Genomic DNA, 27,646 nt, shown 5'->3' on the forward strand with positions numbered 1-27,646 from the left:
AGGCACATTTGCACAAACAGAGAGCTGAAATTGATAGGGTGGGGGTAAAAACTACATTCACACTCCTAGTATCTCCCCTAAAACAACATCCTTCTCTGATGCCTCAACCCACCCTTGTACTTACATTACAGAGGCCAAATGACTAAGTCTTTCTCATATTTTTCTCTTATATCCCCCCTTCAGCCAGATGTTCCTCATTCATTTGTCTCAGACACAGCTGCATATGTAAATAATCTATGATTTCTCCTGCTGGATGGGTGGCTCAGGGCATATTGTGTGTCTGTTTAAGAAAGCAATCCTGTCTATTGCACCAGAGTGTAGATCTGTTTCTGACTTTGAAGCAATGTTGCTGGTTTTTCATTGGGTTTGCGGATGACAGAAAGCCTATCTCAAGATGGTGAGGTCAGTCCCTAACCACAGCACTGGCAGTGCGTTAGCACATGTTATCTAACATAAGCAGACGGATGATATCTTAGCTGGAAGTACTTAGCTACCTGTTCCAGGTCAAGGCAGATTTCTTGCTGGTACTCTTCCAGGAGAAGCTTTCTGTAGCACCCATCTCGTTTCAGTCCCCCAAAGCATCTCTTTCTTCTCTGTAGCAACCATCAGCTGAACCAACCCAGAGAAAGAATGACAACCGACCCGCTGAGGAGGTGTGCAGGCAAGTCGACCAGAACAATAACAAAACTGGAGTCAGAGGCAGAAAGGGGAAGAGGACAGACCCTAATAATGGCCAAGCCGTGGCTTGACATCCTATGAAAAGTGACAGTGGACGAGTCATCCATTATTTATAGCAGTGCAGAGCTGGGTTATTTATTTTTTCAAGCAGCATGAGCAGCAAGGGATCATGGCACAAAACAAGCAGCCAGTCGTGGCCTATTCATGTGATTGTCAGCAGACAGTGAGGCGCACCCAGTGGTGAAGGGAGCTGTGACTAGTTGTGGACAGTAGAACAGGATTTACAGTGTCCACCACTGTCCTATAGGAAAGGATTTACCTTGACTATTGTTGACTCCATTTCTCCTCCTCTCACTGTGTGATGAACTGTTACAGACACAATTACATATATAGACATCACTGTCAACAACTGATTTGTCTAAATTGCACTGCCGCTTACCTTCAACTTGTAAACAACCCTTTTAGTGGTATGTGTTTTTAATGGTATGATGGAGCTTTTACTGCTGCATTAACAGAAGTACAATGCTGGAATATAATTATTTTCATGACATTGTTATTGGGTTTGCAGCATTAATGTGTTGGCAGTTAATTGTGTTGGCAGCTTACAAAGTATTTTGTATCATAACACATAAGAGTACATTACGTAAGGAGTCATAGAGGAATATTCACCGAATAATCATGAAGTGTTTATGGAGCCAACAATCAACAGACACATTCATCAGTGAGTGGCAGACTTGTTGATATCAGTTGGAGACTGCAGTGACTAATCTATGATTATGGATTAGCAGAAGTATTCAATAGTTCTGCCCAGGTGGCCTGATCGCAATCGCCTCAGATATTTATCGTAGCTGAGTGGAACTGTGTGTGTCTGGACACGGCTTACAGCAGAGATGCCATGCACGCCATCAGGGCATTTCTGGCACACAGGAATGTGCATGACATCAGGAACAGATGTTGCACATAGTGAGGCCCATCGAGGGACAACAACTCTGCATCAGTGCATGAATATTTTAGACAGTTTACTGCTGTACTTATCAGTGAAGACACAGCTAAACCAGCCAAGAAGCCAGTCAATCTGATCTCAAAATCTGGAGATGTTGCAATCACTTCATTAGAGTGTGATGAAAATGCAAACAAGATTGATGAGGTGCTGACTCGCAAAAATTAATAAATTAATAATGAAATCTATCAAGAAAGAGCTGAAGTTGCACAATTTTTCACCTCTGACACATTTTTGTTTAATGAAGACAAAACTTTCTTAATCACAGTTCAGTATTGGACAATTTTATAGGACACATAGCCACAAAATCTTCCCTCTCTTAGTAATCACTTTATCAGAATGTCAACCTATACTTTACTGTCTCTACAGTAAGGACTTCTGTAATGTCAGACTGCAGATCTTTTCTATATATTTGTCGAAACTGAGTTCAACAGCCACATTCCTGTAATCCACACCCCTTTCTAAGCGCAGCTTGAACCAGAAGCCTCAACCTCTCCTTGACCCCTGAGGAAAAGAATCCTTCAACCTGATCCCCAGAGAGACTTTCATTACAGACAAAAACAGAATCCATGGGTGGCCAGAGTCATATTCTGATATTAGGGCAAAGGACATGGATTTGATATGAGCCTGGAAATAGTCCTATAGACTGCAGAGTGAGCCCCAGATCCATGTTGAGCTTTAATGGTCCTCCTTCTGCTCATCAATCACATAATGAAGAAAATGCTTAATTGCAAATTTCAAACCAGCGCAGAGGTCTTACGTCATATTATTGGAATGGGTGAGAGGAGACAGGGTTTGAATTGCTTGCAAGCTGGGCAGATGGATACCGGTGCCTAGCAAAGGTATATGTCCTTATGAGTTATGCAGCATTTAGAGTTATGGTTGACACAGATCAGCTGAACATTCAATATCACAATTACAGTAAAAGCTGGTGTAATGTTTCTCATATGGATAGCAGCATAAACCTTAGACCCCTAGAGGAACCCAAACACTGCAAGTTGGACATTCGCAACAGTATATAGAGCAGGACGTTAATATTCATCAATCTACCAGGCTATATTTCAAATCTCAAGACCAAGCTCATTAATTATGATCCAGATTCAATTAGGTGAAAATGATTGTGTGAGTTAAAGTGTGTATTTTCACAACAAAGCATGATTATTTAATGTGATATATTCTGGAATGTATGTACAGTGTGTATTTTCACTGAGAGCTATGTGGTTTTCCCAAAACAGTATTCAGTTTTCAGACAAAACAAAATTCACATTCCTTCACTTCTCTCTCATGCTGTACAGAGTCTACTTTGGACAGAAAAATGTCTTCTTTCCTCTGGTAGATAATGAGGTTGATTTTATTCAGTTTAATATTCCTTCAAACTAAACACATGGTTTGTGTCAGTATGAATACATTTTCTTCCACTTTAACATTAGATCTGCTTTCTGGCCGGACCAAAGAGAAAGACAGTGGTTGTAATTTTAAGGCATTCACCAGGAGTGACATCTCTTTTTTAATTGACCCCAGGTCAAATAGGGACTGGGATAATATTTTGTTAAATTATTCTCATTTCCCTAGAATCACATTTCCATATATCGCCACTTCATGCTTTATTTATTACCGCCTTACAATTACCATGCAAACGACGTCTTAACTGTCACCCCTTTCTCCCTCTGAACAGTTTAGTAAATATCAAACCATATTTATTATTAATAAACCCACAGCTGAAAACCCCCTTTTTATTTATAAATTATTCACACACTCAAAAGCTTGGGGAGTATGGGCTCCCTCCATTTGATGCCACAGAGGCCAGCATAATTAAGACTGTTGGCTGAAACCTTTGCTAGTGTATCGTCTGTTTTGCCCTCTTCTATCTATCCATCTGTGGGAGCCATAGGAGATCATACATTTCAATCACAGCATCATGCTTGGTGACAGACTTTGCACAATGGATGTTGATTTTATTATCACAGCACAACTGTTGGAGGCACCCCACTGTTTTACTGCTCACCCAAGCCCCCGCCTTTAGTCACTCATTGATGGTTTCACACATGCTCAATATGGCCCCCAACACATACACAATTTCTTTTCATTACATTCTATCTCTCACACAAGCTCCTACCCACGCTAAATCGCACCTAAATGTGACATATGTAAAAACAACAAGCATTTCTGTGCATATTAAAACACGCATTGACATTTCTTCCACACACACATTCAGACATGCTCATTTATCCATGTGCTCACTCACACTAACCTGGGTTGGCCTCCCAGCTGTGCAAGCTGTTTCTTCCATCAACATGTGTTTACTGGCAGGGGACCCTTATGTTTGCATTACAGGGAGGCAATAAACAGGAAGGCCAGCCCCAGGGTATTAGAACTACTGTTTGGGGTAGCCCTCATGAGGAGTGTGCCCTAATCATGGCGTAGTTCAGCCTTTAATTAAATTCAGCACAAAATGTCAAAAAGAAAAACTTCTGTTTTTGTGGATGGTGTTTTCTGAAATCCACACACACTAAAGTCCTCAGTGTCCAACTATCCACACTTTGATGAATTTTTCACAGTCTTATGGAGCACTTACCACCTGGCTGAGTTAACAGGGCGCCTGTGTTTGTGTGTCTTTGTGTGCATGTGTGAAGGGGGATGTGTTAACACTAAATTAATGGCTTGGTACAATACACAGCTGAAAGACTGATTAACCAGATGATGGCCTATTATTTTGGTTAATCAATACATCCTTGAATAACTAATGACCAACATCAAAGAACAAGCCTATAAACAGCCACAGGCAAGTGATAGACTCCACTGTTTTCATCTCTTTATAAAAGCCTTAGCTTTTGTTAAAATATGATAATGATTTTGTTCTGTTTGGTTCATTTTAGCACCCACTGTATGCTGCTGAACAATAGGAACATTTAAGATCAAACTGCACGTAAAAAATTTATGTTTCAAGTCAGCTTCAAAGAACATTGTTAAAAAAAATACCAAGAACAATATTAAATCACACTGAAGACAATACAATAAGGTTCTTTTGCCTGAAAAGCACTTAGAATGAATAAGAGTTCTTTGGCAAAACCTTAATGAACAAAAGAAGATATTTTCATCAATACGCGTCTATTTATGTTGACAGCTCTACCATTTCGATCCAGAAAATCATGATCTATTCTCTCACAAGCGTTGAAACAGTGAGAGTAAAGTGATACACCATTTGGCAAAACATCTGCAGCTAATCCTGCTGTAAGGCAACTGCTTACACATAATTCACCTTAATTAATTCACAAAATCTGTGGAGTAATTGAACAGGATACTAATTTTCAATAGTTGTGATTTTAATCAGAAAATGACTAATGACTCACCAAACATGAATAGGTTTGTTTAATTCAATTGAGAGGAACAAAACTGTAGGTTAAAACAATTGTGGTTTATGCTGAAATGTCAGTTAATATGGAGTACAGGAGTTAAACTTCATTAAGATCAGCTTATTCTCTGTGTTACTAAAACAAATATAATCTCAGAATTGGATTCGAACAGGAAGCTACAATTGTGATATTCATTTATGACACCTTTATTTAAGAAAATTGGGGTTTACTTGACCTGTGATCATCCGTTTTAGTGCATCACCTGTTATAAAACCATCTGATTCCCGTGCCATTACTATGCATTTTACATAATTATGCCGGTATAATATATTTTCTTTCTTCTTTTTCTTTTGTGTGTCTCATTTTGGGGCTGTATGAGCCCACTCTTGCCCATCAGTCAGTCAGTACACTGATTAAAAGACTCAGGTTTTCAGCGGAGGATCCTCTGCCCAAAACTGTGGAACGGTGAATGAGTGCTTTAAATACCCTCCCCTTGACACCCGCGCAGCCAATAGCGGGCCCCTGGGGGCGGGGGCCGCAGGGTCCCCCTGGCAAGCATCTGAAGCAGAGGGGCTCCTCCGACTCAGCTCCTGCCAGATTTGGTGAACCCTCTTACCAGATGACTGTCAGTGCGCATTTCCCATTGGCAAGAGGGACTGAGAAGTAAACAGAGGAGACCGACGGGGGAAGAAGAGAGTGTGTGAAAGAGAAGGAGAGGGAACAGAGTGAGAGGAGAGAGGAGAGTGGAGGGGGCGAGAGGCAACTTCTCCGGGGTTTATCACTGCGCACTGTCGAGGAGGAGAGATCGCTTCCGAGCGCAGTATGCACAAGCAGGTTCCAAAAGTGGACCGTGGAAGAGCCGACTGACTGAAACGCCTTGTTCTGTACCGAACTGTTAGAAAACCCAGCGAGTGGTGAACACGGAGACTGGAAAAGACGTGGATGCAGCGGGGAAAGTTACCAACTATGGGGATGCATTATTAAGTGGCAGTTTACGAGGTGTTGGGACTATTCAGAGTCATTTTCTTTACACTGGGATTGTATTATAGACACTAAACTGCGCTTGTCCGTCCGGTGGTATTCCGGTGCCGCGGTGGACCATAACCAGCTCCTCCACAGTCGCATCGACGGAGCCAGTGAATCCCTCCACGCAACACAATCAGCGGCCACATCAACTAAAATGCCTGCGTTATACCTCGTCTTTTGCCTTATGGCCACAGGTAATACATGTTTTCTTCTTGACATCTTTCAGTGTGGAGATCTTTACTGATGGTGAGGTGGACCGCGCTCCGTACTGGCGCGCTGCGTCAAGTCATCCGCTGGTGCGCTGGTTCAGAGAAGCAGCTGATCTGCTGCAGTGCCACAGTTCACTGCTGTAATTGCCTGTAAATGTTTAATTAGTTTAGAAAGAGTGATTACATCAGAAAGGTTTCGCTGTCTCCAAGCCAACCTGTACCACTGATGAAATGTCGTGCGTAATTGAAGCTTGGTGAGACTGTTTATGGTCTAGTTCAGATTCCGGATGAGTGAGAGTCTTTCTCTTCTAATGGAGGAGTGCGTTGTAACAATTGTAGGGCGCACGAACGGAAAGTTTAACTTATATTTTAAAACAATGGTGTCGTAGCTCCGGACTTGTGTGAACGCATGTGTCCATTCATAATAAATAATTTCCTCTTGAGGATGATAAAATTGTAGCAGTGGATATAATCCGTCTGATGAGCAGGCGCAACGCGACAGCATCATTCACGCACAAGCCCGCATCACTCATTCTGAAGTTAGTCTACGGTGCTCCGGACTTGTATTTCGACTATATCGCAAGATTTAAAGTGATGGGACGATGTACAGAAGAGGTCCTCTACTGGACTCTTATAGTTGGGTCAAGAATGAAGCAGTTTCAGTCGTAACACAACAGAAGCACAGCCACTAGATCCGTGCGTAAACGGATAAAAGAGTGAGTGCTTTATCCTGGGGCGAGCGCAGTCTCATGGGTATGTGCGTTAGTGATGGATAGAGAGAGAGAGTTTGTTTTTCAAGCGACAGCCGGAGACATAAACGCCCCCCCCCCCCCCCCCCCCACTCCCCAACACCCCAACACTCACACCCTCTAAACCCGCCACCCCTGCTGCTTTATGCCAGAATTAAGTTGCCCAGTTGTTTTAGTCGCTGAGAGAAAATGTACTTTCTTCCACGCATGTCAAACTGTACAGTATCAATACAAAGCAGAGCACGAAAAAGTCCTCAAAAATGAATAGCTTTTGAAGAAATCATATAAAACACTTTATTTAATGTATTAGACATAATATGTAATTTCTTTTTATGGCATCCAATGAATAACTGAATTCCCCAGGAGTGAAGCAGAGTGTTTTTGATATTTTTTTCAATATAAATATAACCATTGAGAGCATATGGACAATTATGGTGATATAATTTAGTCTAATAATTAGGGGATACAAATGTGTGGATGCAAAAACAAAAAGCTTTCAGCAATTAACACCGAGCCGCTCTTGACTTATCAGTGTTTTTCAGAATCACTGACAAACCAGTGCGTAGTATTAACACTTAAGAGAGAGAATAATTCAATTTAAATGTAAGACAGAATCCCACTGACAAAGATCTTCTCTGTGAGGGACAAAAGACGGAATAATGAATTCTACAATCTTTTAGGCTTTTTTTTTTCGCCTTGCCAAAAGCAGTGCTTGTAGCTTCAAGACTGAACCACATGCACTTTCAACAGCATAATAACTGCTTTCAAGATCACAAATGGCAAAGTGCGCTTAACCATTTGTTGTTGTCAGTACGTCTTTACCTTCAGTGCCCGTTCCGCATGGTTTTGTCATTATTCTAAGCTGGGGGGAGGGAGACGATACCAGTAGACCTCTGCTCCCTGATAGACAAGCAACAGCTGGATGAGAAGGGGCAGCAGCCAAAGAGTGGTGGATTTTTCTTGACCCCCCCCCCCCCCCCAACCCAACTCTGACACACACACACACACACACACACACACGGAAATCTCGCCTCTCCTTCTCTCACTTCCACACACACAAATAATGGAAATGGTAACAGCTGCCCTAATTAGAACCTAAGAGACCCTAGACCTCATTTATTGTGGCACAGTCTTACACAGAGTCACTGATGCTCAAAATTGGTTGCACACAAAAATGTATGTGTAGTATGAAAATTTAGCTCGAGCACCTTGAAATTCATATATGGCAGATAACATACACCTACATGCACTATAGGTCTATGTGGTGTTGTACAACATAGATAATTTACTTTCTCAGAAAGTCCCTTGGGCTCCCAGAGGAATTGGATTCCACACTGCATCAGTATTCTGAGTAATCTTCAGTGAGCTCCTCTTTGGAACCTTTTGCTTTGGGTCGCTTGCGTCTCATCGGGCCAAGTTCAAAGGCTGTGAGTTGAGATTACAAGTTTCTCCCCCTTCCTCTTAAGTCGCGTCGCCACTCATGTCTCACTATAGTGTTACGCCACGGAAATTTTCCACCTTGCTCCTTTTTACAACTCTTTTGCCTGCTTGCACACTGTGTGACTATGGGACAGGGACACATGAGAGCATATCTGCTTAATGGGCCGAAGGCGGCTGGCAGACTTAAGTTGAAAGCCTATTCACACACACACACACACACACACACACACACACACACACACACACACACACACACACACACACACACACACACAAACAAATGCACACAGATACACAGAGCTGAATTCTAGCCTGAATGTGATAAGCTTTGACCAAGCCTTTTTCTCTCTCAACCCATCATCTCTTCTTTTCCCCATTACCAGAGATTTGTCTTTTCTTCATGCAGCACAGATATGTTTCTGGACGCAGTGGCAGCATGGCCCAAGAGGTTTGTTTTGGGCAACTGTGCATATTTCATGAACTGCTGTTCTGCTGTTCTTTGAATTCTCATAGAAAGACTGTGAATTGGCAGAGGAAAACTGAGTTTTAGATTTGGGGAGAGGGAGGGGAGTCTTGTTGCAGGGATAAGGCTCAGATGTGTCACCAGTGTCTTGATGATTAAGCTGACAAGCAGCAGGAAAACACTGAGGAAGACCGCTGAGCATCATTAACCTTTTCTCCATCTTGTTACACTACCCTCTGCCTCTCATACACACACATGCACACATAAAGTCACTATATAATCACGCCATATCCCTCCTTTTAGCTCTCTATTCACTGTATGCTGATCACTTTTATTGTTTCTGTGTGCCCCTGTGATAAAAGGATTTGAGGATAAAGTAGGTAAGAAGTAGAAAGTTTGGAGGCAAGAACCCCAGCCAACCGATGAAAAGTGTTAGATACGAGGTGCACGATAGTGCAGACACAGCAGAATGTGAACACAGCTGAGTCTTGAACAGAAGTGTCTTGCATTATTTAGGAGACATAGTCATGGCAAAGATATAAATGAATTTTGGCCTACTTTGATTTCCTGTCTATGTGAGTGCCAAGTAATAGTTTTGCTGCTGCAGTGTTTTATTGAACATTGCATCTGAATTTTCAAGATTCACTTTCAGCCATAAAAGTTAAGATTTATATCTACATTATATCTATGTCTCTTTTCTGCTGTGAGAGTTAGAGATTAAAGTGGTTAAATCCTCCTAATTGTCACAGTGTTTCCCAAAAAAGCCTCCAAAAATTCAGTTGTACATATAATGTGGTCATACGAACCGACTGACAGAGACACACATATATGCAGGAACACACAAACAGGTTGTAATGAATGATCAAGATCTTAAACAATGGCCTGCTGTTTCTTCTCATCCTGAAGACATGTCAGGCACGCATGCCATTGTCTTTCTGCCCCTCTTCATAAACAGATATCCTCCCACTCCCCCTTCCTGCACACACACTTGCTACGTGTGCGAAGAGAGAAACTAGAAGGAGAATGGAAACAATGAGGCTTCATAATGTTGCCTGTCTCTAATCAGCTTTGCCATGCGGGTAAACACAGATAAAGAACTTGGCAGTGCGTCCTGAGGCTTCGTTATCAGCTGCAATTTAACTGGATGTGTTCTGTGGTGTGGCTCAACACAGGAAGCCAAGTAGCCAACAAACTGTAGATGGAACTCAGCTTTCTCCAGAATTATTTTTACCTATTTCCACCTTTCCTCTTTTTGTCTCTGCTTTCTCCTTGTGTCTGTCTTTGCACATCGTCACCTTGTCTTCCTCTGGGGCAGTCAGAGGATCCGGTGAGGAAATAACAAGGAATAGGACAATAGAGGGGCAGTGTCAGCTTCCTGCCATTGCCTGGAGTCTTCTTCCCCAGTTGCAGTACTTCAGGCTGTATCATCAGCATACAGACTGGTTGGGACGGCACAAATGTGTTTACTCTTTTATTCTTTCTCTACAAACACGGTAATGGAAAGAATAGAGAGAGTGAGAAACCAGGATTAATTCTGTGCATGTCATTAAAACAGCACCCCAAGGAAAACAGTCACGTTTATACAGTAGCAGCTATTTTAAGAACAACTTGGATTGCATTTATTGCCCCCTAAAATGCAAGTGTCACATCCTTCTAGAGAGATGTATCACCATTTCAAAAGACCCAAAGCCCAGAAAACAACATACAACAGAGAAATCGCAGACATACTAGACCACCCATTCATTTTTATTTTCCAATCAATTCCTGCCCTGCAAGACAAGAATTTCATATCTCCTGCCGAGACACAGAAACCAACAGCAAATTGAAATTTATCTTCTGTGTTGCAGCAATATCTGTTCCCGTGTTATCTCCACCAGCCGTGTTCCTTAACCTTGTATTAAAGATAGCTCTGTTGGAGAAGGATTTTGTTAGCTGAGAAGGGGCTCAGAAAAAAAGTTCACTCAGGAAATGTACATGCCTATTTATTTTTACATCTCTCTTTAGTCTCTCTATATGTTATTTGAGCATCAGTGGTACTTACTAAATAGAAAATCTGAAATATTAAGCATGGTGTTCTGGGTCTTATGACACATATACATCATCTAGAAATGACTCACTTGGAGCTCAGGGAAGCAACACCCTCAACACTCACACACACATTTAAGGGTCAAGGGCAAACACTGGGGCAGAGGAAGATAAGACGAGATGAGTGTTTGGCATCTTCAGGGCTGTGTGCCCTTTCTGGAGCGATTAGTCAAAGTCCAACTGTCTAATTAATGATGCTCCAGCTCTCAGGATATGTCATCTCCTCAACCAACAAGCGGAGAAAACACATTCAAGGAAACAAGGGATTGCTTGCCTGCTGATCACTTTATTAGTGATAGAAACAGTGCATGTTCCTGAGTGGGACTCAGAGCTTCGACTAGTTCAGCCTCCCTACTTATTCTTCCTTTCATCTTTTCTTCCTGTCAGTTTAAACTGCCTGAAACGCCAGGGCTAATATTGTGTTAGTGACTCAACTATTAACCAAAATAGTGGGCTTGCAGTAGCTGAGCCTCCTCTTTCTCGGCACAATGAAAGTCTGCTCTCTGTTGTTATAGGAGCCTGGGTGAAGGGTTTGAAAATTCGTAGCAATCGGTTTTATATCCGTTTTTCTGAGCAGAATTTTGGACAGAGCTGAGAAACTCACCCTGGGAGGTCCGTTAAAGAAGGAAGCCAATTTGTGATCAACTGAGGGGTGTCAGTCAAAGCTTATCGATCGAGCTTTTAACTGCTGCTCCCTCAATGACAAAACATGTTAATGTTATTGAGCTGTGCAGACGTGATGAACAGTAAGTGTGTGGGTGGTGGAGGTGGGTGGTGGTTGAACCGACAGGAGGGTAAGGTGTGTCTCTCTCTCCTGCCGTCTGTTTGGCCAAAGAAAGCTGATGCAGAGACGCCGATGGGCTCAGCATGAGAACGGGGAGGGAGAGAAAGAAAGGGAGAAAGAAAGAAAAGCAAGGTGGAGGGGTCAAAGGGATTTACTGCCAGGAGCCTAGCATTTCAGGTAATGGATACGCTTGTATTGGTGTAAACCAAACCTGCTGTTTTTCCTCCAGCATGGCAGAGGTGAAAAAACAACAAAGGTGTAACGACTGCAAGTCTGAGGGGGATTAATAGAAAGTTGATATTTCAACACCTCAGGCTAAACATTAGATCTCAGGTGTACACTTGGACATGCAGAAAGTTACTGTGTGCGTGCAAGCGTATATCTGTTAGTGTGTATGCGAGGGTGAGGTAAGACAGGACTTTAGTTTGAGGCTTTTTTTCGCTTCTGCCACATTCCTGTGAAGCTGCTGCAAGGAGGGCAAGAACACATGGCTAAGTGCTTCCCAAGCTGGCTGAGGTGAACCTAACACCCCTCCTGGAGGAAGCAGCCCAACCATTGTTCCAGCACATTGCACCCGTCTCAGTGAGGCATCCCAGTGCTGTGCAGATCCCAGGGGGCTGGAAAGAGAACGAGGCAGAGGAGGAGAGGGACTGATTGTTCCCTCCTCAGACTATCCACAGATGGGGCTGCGGCACAGGATGCTGGCTGTTTGCTTTAGAAAGTCCCAGGCGTTTGCTTTGCAGTCGTGGTGTATAGAATGCTCTGGGGGATAAGGGAGAAGAGAGTGCCAGTGGAGACAACAGCAGGGGAAGAGAAAGAGAGAGTAGAGCAGGGAGAGAAAAAGAAAGCAAAGGATAGAAAAGGACCTTGCCTAATATGATGTCAGTGTGAATATAGTGTCAGTGCCAAGAAGGGAAGACAGATGATACAGCCATACAATGATAGGGTAGTTGGGTGAGAGAGTGTTCAAGTCCTCCCCTGTTTCCAAACAGAGACATATAGAGCTGGAGATAATGGAGAAGGGAGGGAGAGTAAAGAGAGTAAGCGTGGAAGGGAAAAGGAAGGGATGAGATGCAGGGAACCCGGGCTGCATCCATCATGCGGTTTGGTGCAGAAGCCATTTGTACCTATTGTTCTCCATAATTTGTTTTCTCAGAGCCTGCAACGGGAGGGGTAAAGGGGAGAGACAAAGCTACGGCAGCCATTTATTTTTGCGCTAATTACATAAGTGAGACAGCATAATTAGACGTATAGCTAAATAGACAATAGGCTAAGCCAGAGATGCACATGGGGAGATAGACAGGGAGGTGTAGATGAATTCAAATTGATGAGAGCCATGGCCCTCTCTATTTCACATTCTAGAGTGCGAGGGAACATGTTAAAAGAAGTAAAGGGGATGGAGAAGGATAAAGGGAAAGGAAAAGGGAGAGTAAAGGAGATGGGGTGATGGAAGGGATAAAAGATAAGAGGGGAGGAGAGAAAAGCCCTCTTCACAGAGTGCACTTTGAGGTGCGGCCCAATGCTGCTGGAATAGTCACATCATTTAATACACCTGCTCAGCGGGAGGGGAAAGTGAGATATAAGGAGATGTTGTAAAGAAAAGAGAAAAGGGCAAAGAGAAGAGAGGAAAGAGAGAGACAGATCTCATCTCTGATTTTTTAGATCAAAGGAAGAGAGTGGCTGTAGAAAGCTGTTTGTTGTGGCTTGTTTAGGAGAGTCTGTGTGTGTAAGAGGGGGTGGGGTGGGGGGGCGGTCATGGGTTGACCTGGACTGCTATTTTGTTCAGGCAGTATTACACTTTCAACACAGGCACATGCCAAATCCTCGAAGGAATCTTGCACTAAATGTTCCAGATAGAGCTGCTGTTTTTCCGAGGTTGCGAATCTGCAGAAAAGCTGAGAATAGGCAGGACGTCAGGTGAAAGAGAAAAAGGAGTTGAAAGTTTTTCACAGCTAAAAAAAGTGTTTTCAGATCTTTTCCACAAACTGAAAGAACTGTGTTCGGAGGAACTTGATGTTGTGTTGCTAAATGCTGTGTGTGTGCAAATGCAATTGTGCATCTGCTTAGGTTCATGGGTAAGCGGGGCGTTAGTGTGTTGAACATGTCACTAGTCTTTCAAGACTATGATACTGGGAAAGATGAATAGGCCCTTAATGACTCCACTCAATCACAAACCAGTTAAACCAGCTGACCAAAGATTGAGAGGTAGTCAGGCCTGATTGGAGACCTATTGAAGCCAGCTGAGGGAAGCTCTTGAGCCGTCACACTTTAGATTAACCATTCACTGCACTATAGACCTCAGTCTAACTACCCTTCTTTCTCTAAACAGTCCTCTGACACACTATAGTAGCTCGAGTCAACTCCCTGATTGTGCTGGGGAGTTCTTTAAAAGCCAATTTAAAGTCAGTCCTTTGTTTAACTCCCCAGGAACTCAAGCTGGGACACATTGTATTGGTTGTGTGTGGGGTGAGCATGTGTGTGTGCTCTTCTATTGGCCTGAGGTTTAAGTTTTGTGCGAGCTGTCTTTGAGCATGTGATGTTTTGTTAAAAGAACTAGGAATATCTCAGAACTGGCACAGACTAGTTTTTTGGGTGAAAGAGAGGGTGCATGAGAGAAATCAATGGCCCAATTCAACCTATTACAGCCATGACTGTTGCTGTAATGGTGTGGAAATGGACAGTGGTCATGTGGATCCCTTTTATACCTCCAGGCTTGGATCACAACTGAAGCTCTGATTCATTTCCTCCCAGCTTTGATTAAAAAAAGTACTCTGAGGATTTCAAAGACTCTCACATGATGGTGGCAAGGGAAGAGATCCTCCGTTTTGTGAAACGGATGAAACCTCTATTCTGCCAGGTTTGCCAAAGGACAAACATAACACTGGGCTTCAATTTTCCTTGACAAATAATGACTCCTCCAGCCATCTCTCCTTCCAGCCTTTGCCTCTTTGATCCCAGGTAATGTGTTAACAAGCAACGGGTTCATGCAATACCCATAACGTTAGTATGTGTATTCGCACTGAGGTGTGAGTGTGTGTGTTTGGTCAATTGTGGTTTTATGTGTGTGTTTTCACACCAATTAATGAATTGCTTTATATGCCTGCTGAGGTGACGATGGCCTGTCTCTAGTGGGGCATTGCTTTTTTCCTCCTGTGTCAGCCTCAACCCATGATGGCCAGGGCCTTCTCTCTCACTAACACATTAATGAGACCAGTCTAATTAGTGCTTGTGGTTCCGTACAGGGGACTCAGGAAACCACAGCACCATTGTGAGCTGGTCTAATCAGGGGACCACTCAAAGACAGAGGAACCGCTCCACCAGTGAGAAAGTTCACACATAAAGAAAGACCTGCTTGGACTCACTCTCAAATTAGCGTGCGGGTTAATTGGGATGGGGAGGGGTTGTATTTTCAAATTTGTGACCACTGAGGTTCAACTCTTCACTCCTTTCCATTTCACTCCCCTCACTCCCTCCAGTGGTGCTCCTCTGGGGGGTGATGCAGAAAAATGATTTTGCTCTCCTTCATCCCTCTCCCTCACTCCAGATAATTCAATCTGTTCAATATCAAATAATCTCTCCCAATTTTTCAGCCTATTTTTACCTTATTGCTCAAACAGCTAGCTCTGGGGGACGACTCTTGTTCCACCTTGTTAAAAAAAGAGGGGTGAGAGGGGAAAGAAAAGGAGAGTTAGTATGGCAAATGGCTCTCAGAGGAGTGCTTTTTGAAGATTTTGTTTGTCATTCTCATGGGCCATGTGTATAACAGTAGGCACGTAGATAGAGGAATAGCAGCAGACAAATAAATAGGGAGGCTGACACAGAGACAGTCGACAGCAAAGGGGAGCAGGTGATTTGAGTTGTGGTACTTGAGGTCTGGGGCTCTAACTTGTGTCCCACAGCACTTAACATGCCCCTAGCCATCCCTCCTGGCAGTTAATTAGAATCCAATAAGGTTGCCGCCTGTTGGTCATTGTTCCTCCAGTGTGTTTACCCTTTCCAGAGGCTCCATTCGCTGCTTAATCTGCCGAGAAGCTGAATGTCAATAGGTCAGGCCAAGACTCCAGAGCCCTGAGAGAGAGGGAGAAACAGAGTGAAGGGGGAAGGAGAGAGGATCAGGAGGATGAAGGAAAGGGGTCATTTCTCTCTCTTCTCTCAATATTTTTCTCTGCCGTTGCAATCTCGTTGTTGTTTTTTTCCACCCCTCCCTCTTGCCTCTCCTCTTCTCTTCTTTTCTTCTCACTTCTAATCCATCCTCTTGATTGTTCTAAGCTGCTTTCAGCCAGTCCCTGGGAGGGTGGGGGGTTTGGAGTCTGTTTTAATTAAGATTTAAGAGACGACTCCCTCAAGAAGTGAGATTTAAGAGCAGGATGGACCAAGCGAAGTACATGAGTGAAGGTAGGACAGATTGTAGAGCGAGCTCAACAAATATCAGAAATCAGTAAAAGGAAAAAGTTAGGAGCTATTATTTAACACACACAAAGTAAAGATTGCAGACACCCACGCATTCACGCTAACGCAGCCAGACTCTGAGGCATTTGAGTGGCTAAGCCAAATGAGATTTTTTTTCATTTGTAATCAAGCGGCACAATCTATACAGATTGATCTCAACTTCCTGTGATTCATACCATATCCTGTGAGGGTGATATGGGATCAGTGGTAGCCAGCAGGCAAGCTGAGGGAGTTATCTCCACACTCTGTCTAATGATCGATCATCTCACCAGATGGGCTTAAGAGCCTGTAATGCTCCACTTGTTTATCAGAGCCCCAAACCTGAGACCTCTCAGTAGATGTGACCTGTTTTGCAGACCAAAGGTATTAAAGTGAGGAAATATAATCAGCATTATTATTTGGAAAGTTCAATCTAGTTTTATTCCCTGTATGTAGACATGTAGATTTCAATAATGGTATTAGGAAATAATAAGAATAAGAGCTCATTTCCTTATTTAATATGGTTATATTTGCAGGGTTACATCACTGCAGTAGTTCCTGTCGATGTCCCTATTAGGCACTTTATTTACAGGCATATACACCAGGACAAAAAAAAGATTTCTCGGAACAAATCCAGCAATCAGCAACACCAACACTGTTACTGTGTATGTCTTTATGTCTATAGTTTGTGTTACAGACAAGGTCCATCTGTGTGTGTCATTCAGCCTGAGAAAGGGCGCGTGCTATGTGTTTGGTAAAACAGTCACATAGCACACATCTGTTCCAACTGCAAACCATACATCCTTCATCCAAAGTAAAACCCCAAAGAGTCAACTCCCAAAAACGTGGGACAAGTGGACAATGAAGTGTTTAAGTTAATCATTCTGCAGACTTTGGTGCAGCCGTTTAGGTGTTAAAGGCCATGCAAGGGTCAAGAGCCCAACCCATGGTATTCTATGCTACGGTACATCCCAACACACAGCCACCATATGTCCAGGTTTTCACAGTCAATGAGCCAACCCACACAGTGCGACAAAGACCTATTCACACCCAGTTGACTCTGAGGAAATCTGCATTGCCATGGTATGATTAGCACAGAATGCAGCACCAGTTCAGCCAGTGGCCGTTAAGAAAGACAACGGTCTAGAAAGTATGCTGAAGTAAAAAGACGAGTAAATGGGAAAAAGGTCTGCAGACGAAGAACTTTACAAAGCACTTTGAGGAGATAAGTGTAAGCATGATCTTGCCCTTAGCTTGCCGCAGCTCCATCGCTTGCCTCCCATCAAAGCCCCCTGAGACTCCCCCAGCACACTCCGCCTCTGTCACTCACAAGTCTGTTAATAAGGCCAGCAGTAAACGCCAGGAAAGATATGCAGGGATGAAAGATCTTTCTCTCATGTTTTCTCTTTGAGGATATGTTTCCGGGTGTCAAGGGGAGGTGGGGGGAAATACAGCTTTATAGAATAATGCCGCATTTTAATAGAAACAATAAACCCATCTGCTTATAAAATAATATTTTTTGTCCCATATCCTGTTGTGTTGCGGCTCTTGGGACTTTTGGTAGACATGAAAAGGGCCCCTACCTCCGCTAGTGAAAGGTATAGAGGAAACCCTCGCCAAAGAATGAAGTGTGCAGAGTTCCTGTGGGAGGGATATATCACACATATATTCTTTCACTGCAACGATTAATATCTGGGAAAAAAAGGTCAAACTTCACTTGAAACGGTCCAGTATATCACAGTTACATTCGCAGCCTGCATTTCATACATCAATCCCTGCTGTGATGTCTCATCAGCCTGGTCACACAGGAGAGACCCACACTGCACATTATCAAAGATTGATGGGGTGTCCTACTTAAAGACAGGGGGAGGAGAGAACATTGGTAAGAGAAGGGTACTAAATGTCACCCTCAGCATTTTTGGAGGTATTTTGGGGTCGTGTGGCCGCTTTCAACCCAACGCAAACAACATCACTGTAGCCGGTAAATGTTACGCTAGGCTTCACTGCTGCGTAACCTAAAGTCTTGACCCTGAGTTATATGTAGGAGCTGGTGAATGTACTGTAGTGCTTCGAGGCCATTGCTCTCACACAAGTTGGTGCCGACAGATTCGAGAAGCTCATAACAAGAGATGAGCTTTCCATCTCCTCCCATCCGCCTTCTTCCTCATCCTCCCTGTAACAGAAGACAAAACAAACAGACAGAACAAACAGGCAGATTATTCTAAATCCTTTTTTCTCTAACACACAACCAAACCATCTCTTATATCCACTGTTCACCATCATCCTTCCCATTTCTTGTTCAGAGTGCTTGCTTAATAATTAATTGATTAATTAGTTCGCTCATTAATCATTTATTCATTAATCATGGCCTGATTTTTCTAGAGGAAGCGGTGCAATCTGAAAAAACCCTGACTTCACATTTCACTCTAATTATGCTCCTTTACTAATCAACACTTAAGAAATGGAGTTTCAGGAAATTAGTTTTCCCCTTCCCTTCTTTTTCTCAACACAAAGCAGGATGTATTGAGGTCGGCAGGTAACACATTTTCCCCTGCTTTTCTTATGTTCAGGAAGCTCTTAGTCATCAGTAATTTTACAGAAATGTTTTAAGTTACAGGCAATCTGATGAAGAGAGAAAATTGATGTTAAATTAAAACTTGTCTTTTCTCCACCTCCAGTGAAATGGGAGCTGAAATTCTAGTGGAAGACAAACCACAGACATTGATTAATAAACGTCAATTGGAAGGCTGTTTGTTAGAGCAGGGAAGTGGCAGCACTGTGAATCACACACTCATTGTTTGGACTGGATCCGTGGCTCTCCTGGAGTGGAGTTAATTTGTTTAATCGCCATGAGTTATGTTCTCTGGACAGAGAGATGGGAAGATAGAAGAGTTCAGAAATATCTTCTGTATGGCAGAGTAAGTATGGGTGGAAAGTGAAGAGAAACATTTCAAACAGGTTTAATTAGAAGTGTTTTTGTGCCTTTGTGCACTCCTGTTGGATGCAGAGTTCACAACACTGCTCAGCTGCTTTCTCTGAAGAGGCTCTTGTCAGCTGCTGACAAAAAAGAATTATGCATCAAATTAAAGAGAGCTCCAGTGAAATGGAGGCAAGTCGGGCATTAACCTCTAAGCTTTAAAAAGCACACATATTAAGCAACACTAATGAGACTCTCATTGAGCTAGCTGTGTTTTATATTCAAACACACACAAAAGCACAGCTTTGACTTCAATGTGCCATTGCAGCAACTGAATGAGATTGTCTCTCTTACTCATCTCTCTAGCAGCAAACACTGCAGATGTGAACAATAGTGAAGATGGCCCTTCCACTCTAATGAGATGCATACATTTACAACATTACCACCCTAATTAAAAAATAATAATAATATAGGAAAAAAAAGTATTAATTATGAAACGCACTACTTCCTATCGTGAGAAGCCGAGGGGGTCTCCACTGGGCTCAATTAGGAAGAGTAGGCCGCAAATCCCTAGACTAAATTAATTGACACCCCAGGGCATTAGACCCAGAGTCCCAGTACAGAATCCATGTAGAGAATTCCTTTGTTTTCATTTCTGCTGCCTTTTAGAAAAAGCAAGAGATAGAGGCAATTTTAACATTATCCCTTCATTGTTTTATGGATTTTTAATCTATTATTTATATGAATAAATATATTTATTTGCTTTGTTTACTTGTCATGTCTGCAACTGGGAATGAAGTGATCTACTTTTTTTTTTTTTTTATTTCTGCCCTATCTTTGAGCAGCGTTTCTGTCACATGTTAGGTACAATTGCTGTTTTATCCACCATGTCAGCTGTTATGCACACACTAAACCGGGGCTTTTGCGAAGCACAAGAAGTTAATGATTTAAAAGCACAGTAAATTATACTGAAAGCCCTTCTATCCAAATGCTGGTGAAATAGGGGGAGGGAGCCAGGGAGAGAAATTGGGATACAGAGACAGAAATAAGAGAGAGAGAGAGCATGAGAGAGGAGTATGGGGGACAGAAAAGGGCTGGAACTGTGACACAGATCCAGCCAGCAGCTGTCTTGCAGTTAAAACACCAGGGGGTAAGCAGGAATGAAATGACAAGACGAGCTCAATCAACATCCTGTCAACACTGCTGGCTGATGTGTACAGACAATTTCATACCACTGCCACTGACTCCCTCCCCTTTTTCTCTCTTTTTTATATGGCTTTTTATTTCCTGTCCTCCTGCCAGCCAGCCAGTCACTTGCTATCTGTCTACACGGAGTCAGCTCTCAGCTCTTTGGCTCTTGGCTTCAGAATGGGGGAGCTGTTTAAAAGCTGTGCTGGAATTATAGTCAGAGAGATGCTTCTGCCCACTAGAAACCCTAAAGATATGGGACTGTGACAGTGTGTGTGCATCTTTATGTGCGTGTGCAGCTTGTGTGAGGAGACAGTGTGAGAATGAACGTATTTATGGCACATTGTGGGGCACTGCAGCATACTGACTGTGTGAACCATTCACATATGTTCACATACCAACTATGTCAAATCAGCACTCTTGGTCTCCTCCACCCCAACCTCCTCCTTTTTCCCCTGCCTTCTTCCTCTCCTTGTATGCATACCACTCTATTACTCTATCCACTGCATCTGTTATAGCAGCTACCCAGGGAGAAACTCTGCCACTGCTCACCCATGCGATCAGCCTCGCTGCTGCCCTGATGTGTGCAGCGCCCTATTCCAGCAGAGAAAAACCTTGTGGTGACAGCCTTGGAGACAGACTGATTACAGCGTTCCATCAATCCCCTCTCAGGCCTGCTCCTTTGCAATTGGAAGCTGACAGGAGCCCACTTTTTCCATTTTTACCTTACCTCAGTTTTTCCGGTCTTTCTAACATGTAGTGGCTCTTTTTTTCCTGTTATTCTCCATGCCGTGCTTTCTTGAGTGTTGTGTTGACAAGCTGACACAAACCCCTGTGATTTTCACACCAGGGATGCAGAGAGGGAGAGGAAGGGACAGTGGATGCAGGATAGAGAGAAAAAGATGGAGAGAGAAAGTGCAAAGGAGAGGCTGGCAAGAGATGACAGCTGACACGGCGTCTGGAAAAGCAGTGTGGTGGCAGAAAGAGCCATGGCAAAAGCAAATCAACAATTAGTAACACCTTATATAACTCTCAAAGGTGGTCTGCAAGGCATTGATTTCAGCGCTCATGGCTCACTGACTGTAGACATATGAGTGATAAATGAGAGGATAGGGCAGGATTGTAGTGGGATGTAGGAATGACAGAAAAGCCCTGGGTGGGGGTATCAGCAGAGCTGCAGGGAAGGGGTGGGGAGGTGTGGGGAGTTGAGCGGGTCCACTCTCTAAAAAGGGTCTAGGTCTGAGCCAAGATTTTCACAATGGAATAAAGGCTGAAAGGGGAGGCTAGGAGGATTATACTCCAGCAAAACAGCTCTTAAAAAGCTGTTAGACTGCAATTTGGGCACAAAAACGCAGAATGGGGAAAAAAGATAGTGAGAGTGGGTGGGTGGTTGGGTGGAAGTACAGCTGGAATGCAAGTGGGAGAGAAAGGATAGAGCGAGGCTGGATCTCATAAAGGTATGGGTGAGGAGACCCACTGTAGAAACATTAGCTGAAGCCCTGTACAGTGGTCAGAGTCAAAGGAAAACACATAAGTGGTCACACATGTGCAGCACATGTTGGGTATTGCCACAAGCTGGTGGGTGGTATCTGTTTTTAGCCCCAATCAGGCACTCGGAAGTTCTGTGGGACTCGTGATAATGAGCTTAGTAGACAGATCAAACATGAGATGGGTGCAAGGTCCCCTTTGGGACATACTCTTTAGTTCAACTACCTCAGCACTACTATCTGTTTGTATGAACACACATGCGCGCGCACGCACACACACACACACACGCACACAGGAAGAGGAAGACAAAAGAGCCTGACTCAAAACAAAGGGATAATAATTCCATACAGAGAGAAATGGAGCTTGCATTTCCAGCCCGATTTAGAAGCCTTATCTAGACAAGGCACAATGGATGGCATTTGGGGAAAGGGGTTGTTTATTCCAAGCTTGACACTTTTTTGCCAATTGTTTTGTGCTGGGCTTTTCCTCTGTGTCTGGTTTTCCTCCTTATTTTCTCTTCTCTTATTGTGGAAAACTCACACCAGCTGGGCGCAGGATTCTGCTTCCACCAATGGGAGTGAAAATGCTAGTAGATATCGGGCACTATTTTTTAACATTTTGAATTATTACTGCACGGAGCAAATTGTCCAGTCAAGTTGAGAGCACTTATATTTATAGACCCCACAGGACTGGATGTTGCACTCTTTGCAGTGGATGGGAATGAGGACATGGAATAAAGTCATGACTAAAATAGGGACTCTGCAAATGCAGCTAGGAGCCTCTCAGAGTGAATGAACATATGGAGTTAAGTGTCATTGTGAAAACACGGTAAAATGGACAGAGTGTGTACAGAGGAGGTGGGGTTCTACAGCTTTGCTGCCTTAGCTCTTCAAACAAGAGAGTCTGATGTTATTTTCTGTTGGTTTGAGGACTTTGCTTTTATGACCTGAGTATTTTTTTTCTGTTTGGTCAGATTTCCGAATGGTCTAACTGATTATCATGGTGGTGACTTGGTAATGAATGCACTGCACTGTGCATGTTAGATCCACATTTTATCTAAAGGTCATTTGGAGTGCCATTATCTTTCTCAGTCTTTAGCATCATGGCGTGGCCACATCGAAACCTACTTACACACACACACACACACACACACAGAGGCTGACTGTTTCAATCTAATTCTATCAAGGCAGATGTCCAGTGGTGGACGGATCATTGCTGACATCTGTCCATCTCTTCCTGATCCTTCCTGATGTGAATGTATCAGTTGAGATGAAGTAGAGAGAGTGCAGGGTTTGATGCAAAGCTCTTTAATAGGTTGTGCCCAAGTTGGAGAGACTGTTTGCACTTAAGTCCAGCCATGTGACAGAAGCAGCAAAGTCACTGTGTCAAAGTAACTGCTAAGTGTGCCCTCCAGTGCCTGACAAGTCGCTCTCCCTATTAACACTGCCCCACCCTCCATACTCATTCACACATTAGATGAACACGCATAAACATAGATATAAACATACATACACATTTTCAGACAAGCAGTTGCGTACACACACACACACACACACACACACACACACACACATACACACACACACACACACACAAACTCAGCTCACACAAGCAGAAACGCACACACACATAAACTTAGCCCCATGTGCATCCAGCGGCGTGAAATGATATTCCATTTTGAGAAATCCGGATTAAAATGTATCAGGCCAAATGTGTTTTGACCTTGTTACTGGGGGATGGAAAACCACACACACAGCAAGGTAAGAAAGAGAGTAAATGCATTTTTTTTGTGATGAGGACTTGTAAATTTAAATTTGAGGCATTAAACGCACCACATATGCTACAGCTAATCTATAGTTTACATATTTGCCTGCATGCACTCAAGATGATATGGTGAATAAACTTACATACACTACAGAAATGTTGAATTTCAAGGGGATTCAAATCTTTCTTTCCAAATGTGATTCAACTGCAGCCAATATAGAAGCTTCTCATTTTGAGTCTGGTGATAGACCCAATGCTACTTGGTGTGTTTGTGTACATGTACATGTGTGCGTGATACTGCAGCACACCGAGAGCAAGTCTCATCACACCCACAGCTCCCTGCTTCTTCTGACTGCTTCTCCTCCACTGTTTCTTTGTCTACTTCCATTCCTCCCTCTCTCCCCATCAGAAATGTATTCATGTAATTAAGCTGCTAATACACCGTCAAAGAATTGTCTAATTCAGCAAGGAGGAATTAAAGGAATCTGGCATGAGTCATTAGCCAGTCGAGATGTTCTGTTGAGCATTTTCAATAAGGGATCTGGAGAGCAATGAATCACTCATATGGTGTGAAGACATTTTGCTATCCAGTACACTATATTTGTGAGGCTGCGTATGTATGTGAGTGTGCGTGTGGCATTAATTGCCATATGTGAGCATGTGAAATTGTATGTGGGTGAAGAAAAAAGAACAAGTCAATGCATGTAATCCATCCAAACAATCAACCAATGCAGTGAATTATTATTATCATTGTAAACATTTAGATACTCTGGGCAAGATACTTAATTGCAATCAATGTTTGTTCTGTTGCAAGCACAACGAGGAAAATCCCTAATTCTCTTTGCAGGAGAGGCATATGAAAATGCTCAATAGCTCGTAAAGGCAGAATGTTTGGGACAGACAGGCAGACTGTAAAAACAGCATTTCTGAGGGTATGACGGGAAAATGCCAGCCTTCGCTAAACGCCTAATAGCCTGAGCTAGAAGACGTTTCACTTCTCATTGACGCTCTCAAATTGGCCTCTTTTGATCCACAGTGCGTGACACACATACAGTCTACCTGTTTGCACACACAGCTCGATAGGCTTTTCAAGCACTTTGGTAAAATGATGTACAGGGAAACATTATTGGTGAACAAACATGCATTGTTCTTTGATATTTTTTCACCCTTTCAGCTGTTTATGTACATCTCTTTAGACCCAGATGGCGGGTTAGAGACAATAGGTTTGTGTGAAAATAGATTTTCAGAACCACAACGGTCTAAACCATGGAGGGCTCACGTTCCTGATGAGCTAACTGTTTGGCGGCATTAATTGTGCTGTTGGGAGACAGAGGTAGGAGGGTGTAAAGGGAGAGAGGAGGCGAAGGGCAGGGTTCAGTTCATGGTGCACCCCAAGATGAAGTGGATAATTGAGTAGGGAATAAACTCTGCCAACAACCTCGGAAGCCCCCTTTCAAAAAAAAGAAAGAAAAACTAGAGAGAATGGAGTGAAAAAGAGGGGGACGAGATGGGAAAGAGAAAAGGGGTGAGAGTGAGAGAGAAAATCCCAGCTACCCTCTGGGGGGAAAAGCTGCTATTGAAAAGCTATTAAACTTGCATTTAGCAGGATTGATTGGAAATGAAGAGGCCTATTAAAAGAGAGGGACAAGGGGACAATAGCGCGTCTCTGGCCGCCGTATGTTGCCCTCCTTTCAGCAGCTTTCTTTGCTGGGAGGGGGGGGCAACCTTGTCTGTTTAAGCACTCCCACCAAGAGAAGCAGTTTGGGGGGGGGGGTTTAACACTGCCTGAATAGAACCCTCTTTATCTTCCTCTGCCCCCCTTCCCTACCATTCTCTACTGAGCAACAAAGAAAAAAGAAGGAGAATGAGGGAAGGTTTTTTTAAGTCCTCCTCAAGTCTCACACAGACACCCAACTTAGATAACCAACCGACTCCCTCTCTCCATCTCCTCCTACCTTCCCCTACGGATTAGTTACCTCTGGAGTGTTGCCATCTTCCCCTTGCCAGTAGGGTTTGTAATACTCAATCTTTAGCATAGTGGTGCAAACAGTTGGAACCGTGGATCCTTATTCATGCTGTGTTTCTGCATGCGTGTGAAGGCAGGCCAGCCAATCCAGTGAGACTCTGTACCATACTTAAACACAGCAGCGGAACGGCGGCAGGTGTCTCCGCTGAATTTCAGCAGGCTCAAACGGATGGGTCCCCTGGGAACCCTAATGGAGTTTTGATTGTTTAACATCCATTTTTACTAAAAAGCACAGTGAAAGAGTGGCAGATTTTCCTCCCCAGAAGTGTGTTTGCTTCATGTCAGCAAGCATAAACCATATGGTCTTGGGAAAGAGTTAAATAAGTGATGAGACACAGCTGACTCTTCCTCTAGAAGACATATTTAGAAAAAAAATAATATTTTCGCACGTTAGGCTCATCCATCGTCTCAGCAAGTGCTACGAATACAAGCTAGTGAGCAGACCAATTCATGGGCATCGTACGCTTGCATTTGTACACACTTTATTTTGGAAGTCTCACATTTTGTAAGATATGTCACTGATGGCAGTGGAGAAATCAACTCTGAGAATATGTGAATTTTACTATTCATTGTCATAAACATGACATTGCGCTTCAGATACAATATGTGATATTAAAACTACGCTTACTCTCTTTTTCTTCCAGCAGCCACCCAAGCAGCCTATTTTTCCCAGCAGCCCCAGGACCAGGTGGTTGTATCTGGTCAGTCAGTGACTCTACCCTGTGTCATCGTGGGTTATCGGGGAATGGTTCAGTGGACCAAAGATGGTTTGGCACTAGGTGGAGAAAGAGATCTACCAGGTATTATCATTGACCTCTTATTCCTGTCTCTGGATTGTGTCTACTGCTTTCTCTGTGTTTATTGCTCCCTCTGTCTCTGTCTGTCTTGCTGCGATCAATGCCAGGTCTCATTAGAAACCAAGTCTTTCTGTCAACTGTTAGGGTTTTACACAAATGAAGGGTAAGAGAACAATGTACTGCAGACAGGTCTGCTGCTGCGGCAAACGCCAAACTTTAATTTGTTGTTTAGCATTTTAAGGGTCTTGTAGGAAGGTAGATAATCAATTGGCTTTTGTCACGCACTGACATTTAAATGTGTGCAAGACTAGAGAGAAGGTAGAGAGGCTTCCTCTTGACCTTAGCCACCCCATCTTTATTGTGTCTGTGTTTAAAGGACACACTCCTCATGCAGCATCCTTCTCACGTGTTGCATTTCCAGCCTCACGCTGCTCTGCTAACACAACGGCTCAATGCCTGGCTCAGTGAGGTGCTGCTTGCTTTCATTTGTGTCTTAAAGAGCCTTGCCACGTTTCTCTTGCCTTTGTTCAAGGCACAAGTCTGTTCATTTTATAGTCCTTTCATTATGTGTTTGTCGTTGGCTGGTTTGTTTGTCTCTGACTCTATTCTCTGTGTTGGCTTCATGCAGGCTGGACGCGCTATTCCTTAATGGGCGACCCACTATCAGGCGAGCACAGCTTGCTGATCGATTCGGCAGAGTTGGCGGATGACGCGGTGTATGAGTGTCAGGCTACACAGGCAGGACTGCGCTCCCACCGTGCCAAGCTCACTGTACTAGGTAAGATACAAAGCTCATACATGATCCTCACAGCAAGCCCTTGTGCCAGGGCGCGCAGGCTGGCCGTGCTTGTGAACAATCAGGGGAGTGTCTTCATCACAAAGCAGAGAAGCTTGTAGACAAGTACACAAATAGCACATGTAAAAAGCACAAAAACTTAGCGGGGGCAAGTTATAATTTGGAACAAAATTGGAGAATTCCCTAAGAGTTTTACAAGTGATAAAAAAAAAAAAATTCTGTTATCACCACTAAAAATAATCACATTGTAAATCTAGTTTCCTGGTGAAAATCATTTCCTTAAAGTCTAAATCAAAGCTGAGCCAAGAGATTCAGCTAGGAGAAAAAGCGATAATCAAGACTGTGGACGTCTTGGATAATGTGATTGCTGCAGTCACAAATGACTTGCGTAGTCACTTGAAAGTCAGGGTCTGCACAGTTAGCACATTTTACAGTGAGCCACAACATTTGTCAAC

General features: G+C 43.3%; 1 protein-coding gene across 2 annotated transcripts in view; it reads left to right on the top strand.

Moving 5' to 3' along the window:
- Window positions 1–5,607: 5,607 nt before the first annotated feature.
- kirrel3l (kirre like nephrin family adhesion molecule 3, like) overlaps window positions 5,608–27,646 on the top strand; it is a 32,500-nt gene continuing 10,461 nt past the window's right edge. For both annotated transcript variants that reach the window (XM_030157952.1, XM_030157953.1), the window contains exons 1-3: window positions 5,608–6,251; window positions 26,243–26,398; window positions 27,024–27,173. In XM_030157952.1, the coding sequence (XP_030013812.1) occupies window positions 6,212–6,251; window positions 26,243–26,398; window positions 27,024–27,173 (346 nt within the window). In that variant the 5' untranslated portion in view covers window positions 5,608–6,211. The remainder of the gene's footprint in view (window positions 6,252–26,242; window positions 26,399–27,023; window positions 27,174–27,646) is intronic.

This window comes from Sphaeramia orbicularis, chromosome 16 (assembly GCF_902148855.1).
Source record: "Sphaeramia orbicularis chromosome 16, fSphaOr1.1, whole genome shotgun sequence".
NCBI lineage: Eukaryota > Metazoa > Chordata > Actinopteri > Kurtiformes > Apogonidae > Sphaeramia > Sphaeramia orbicularis.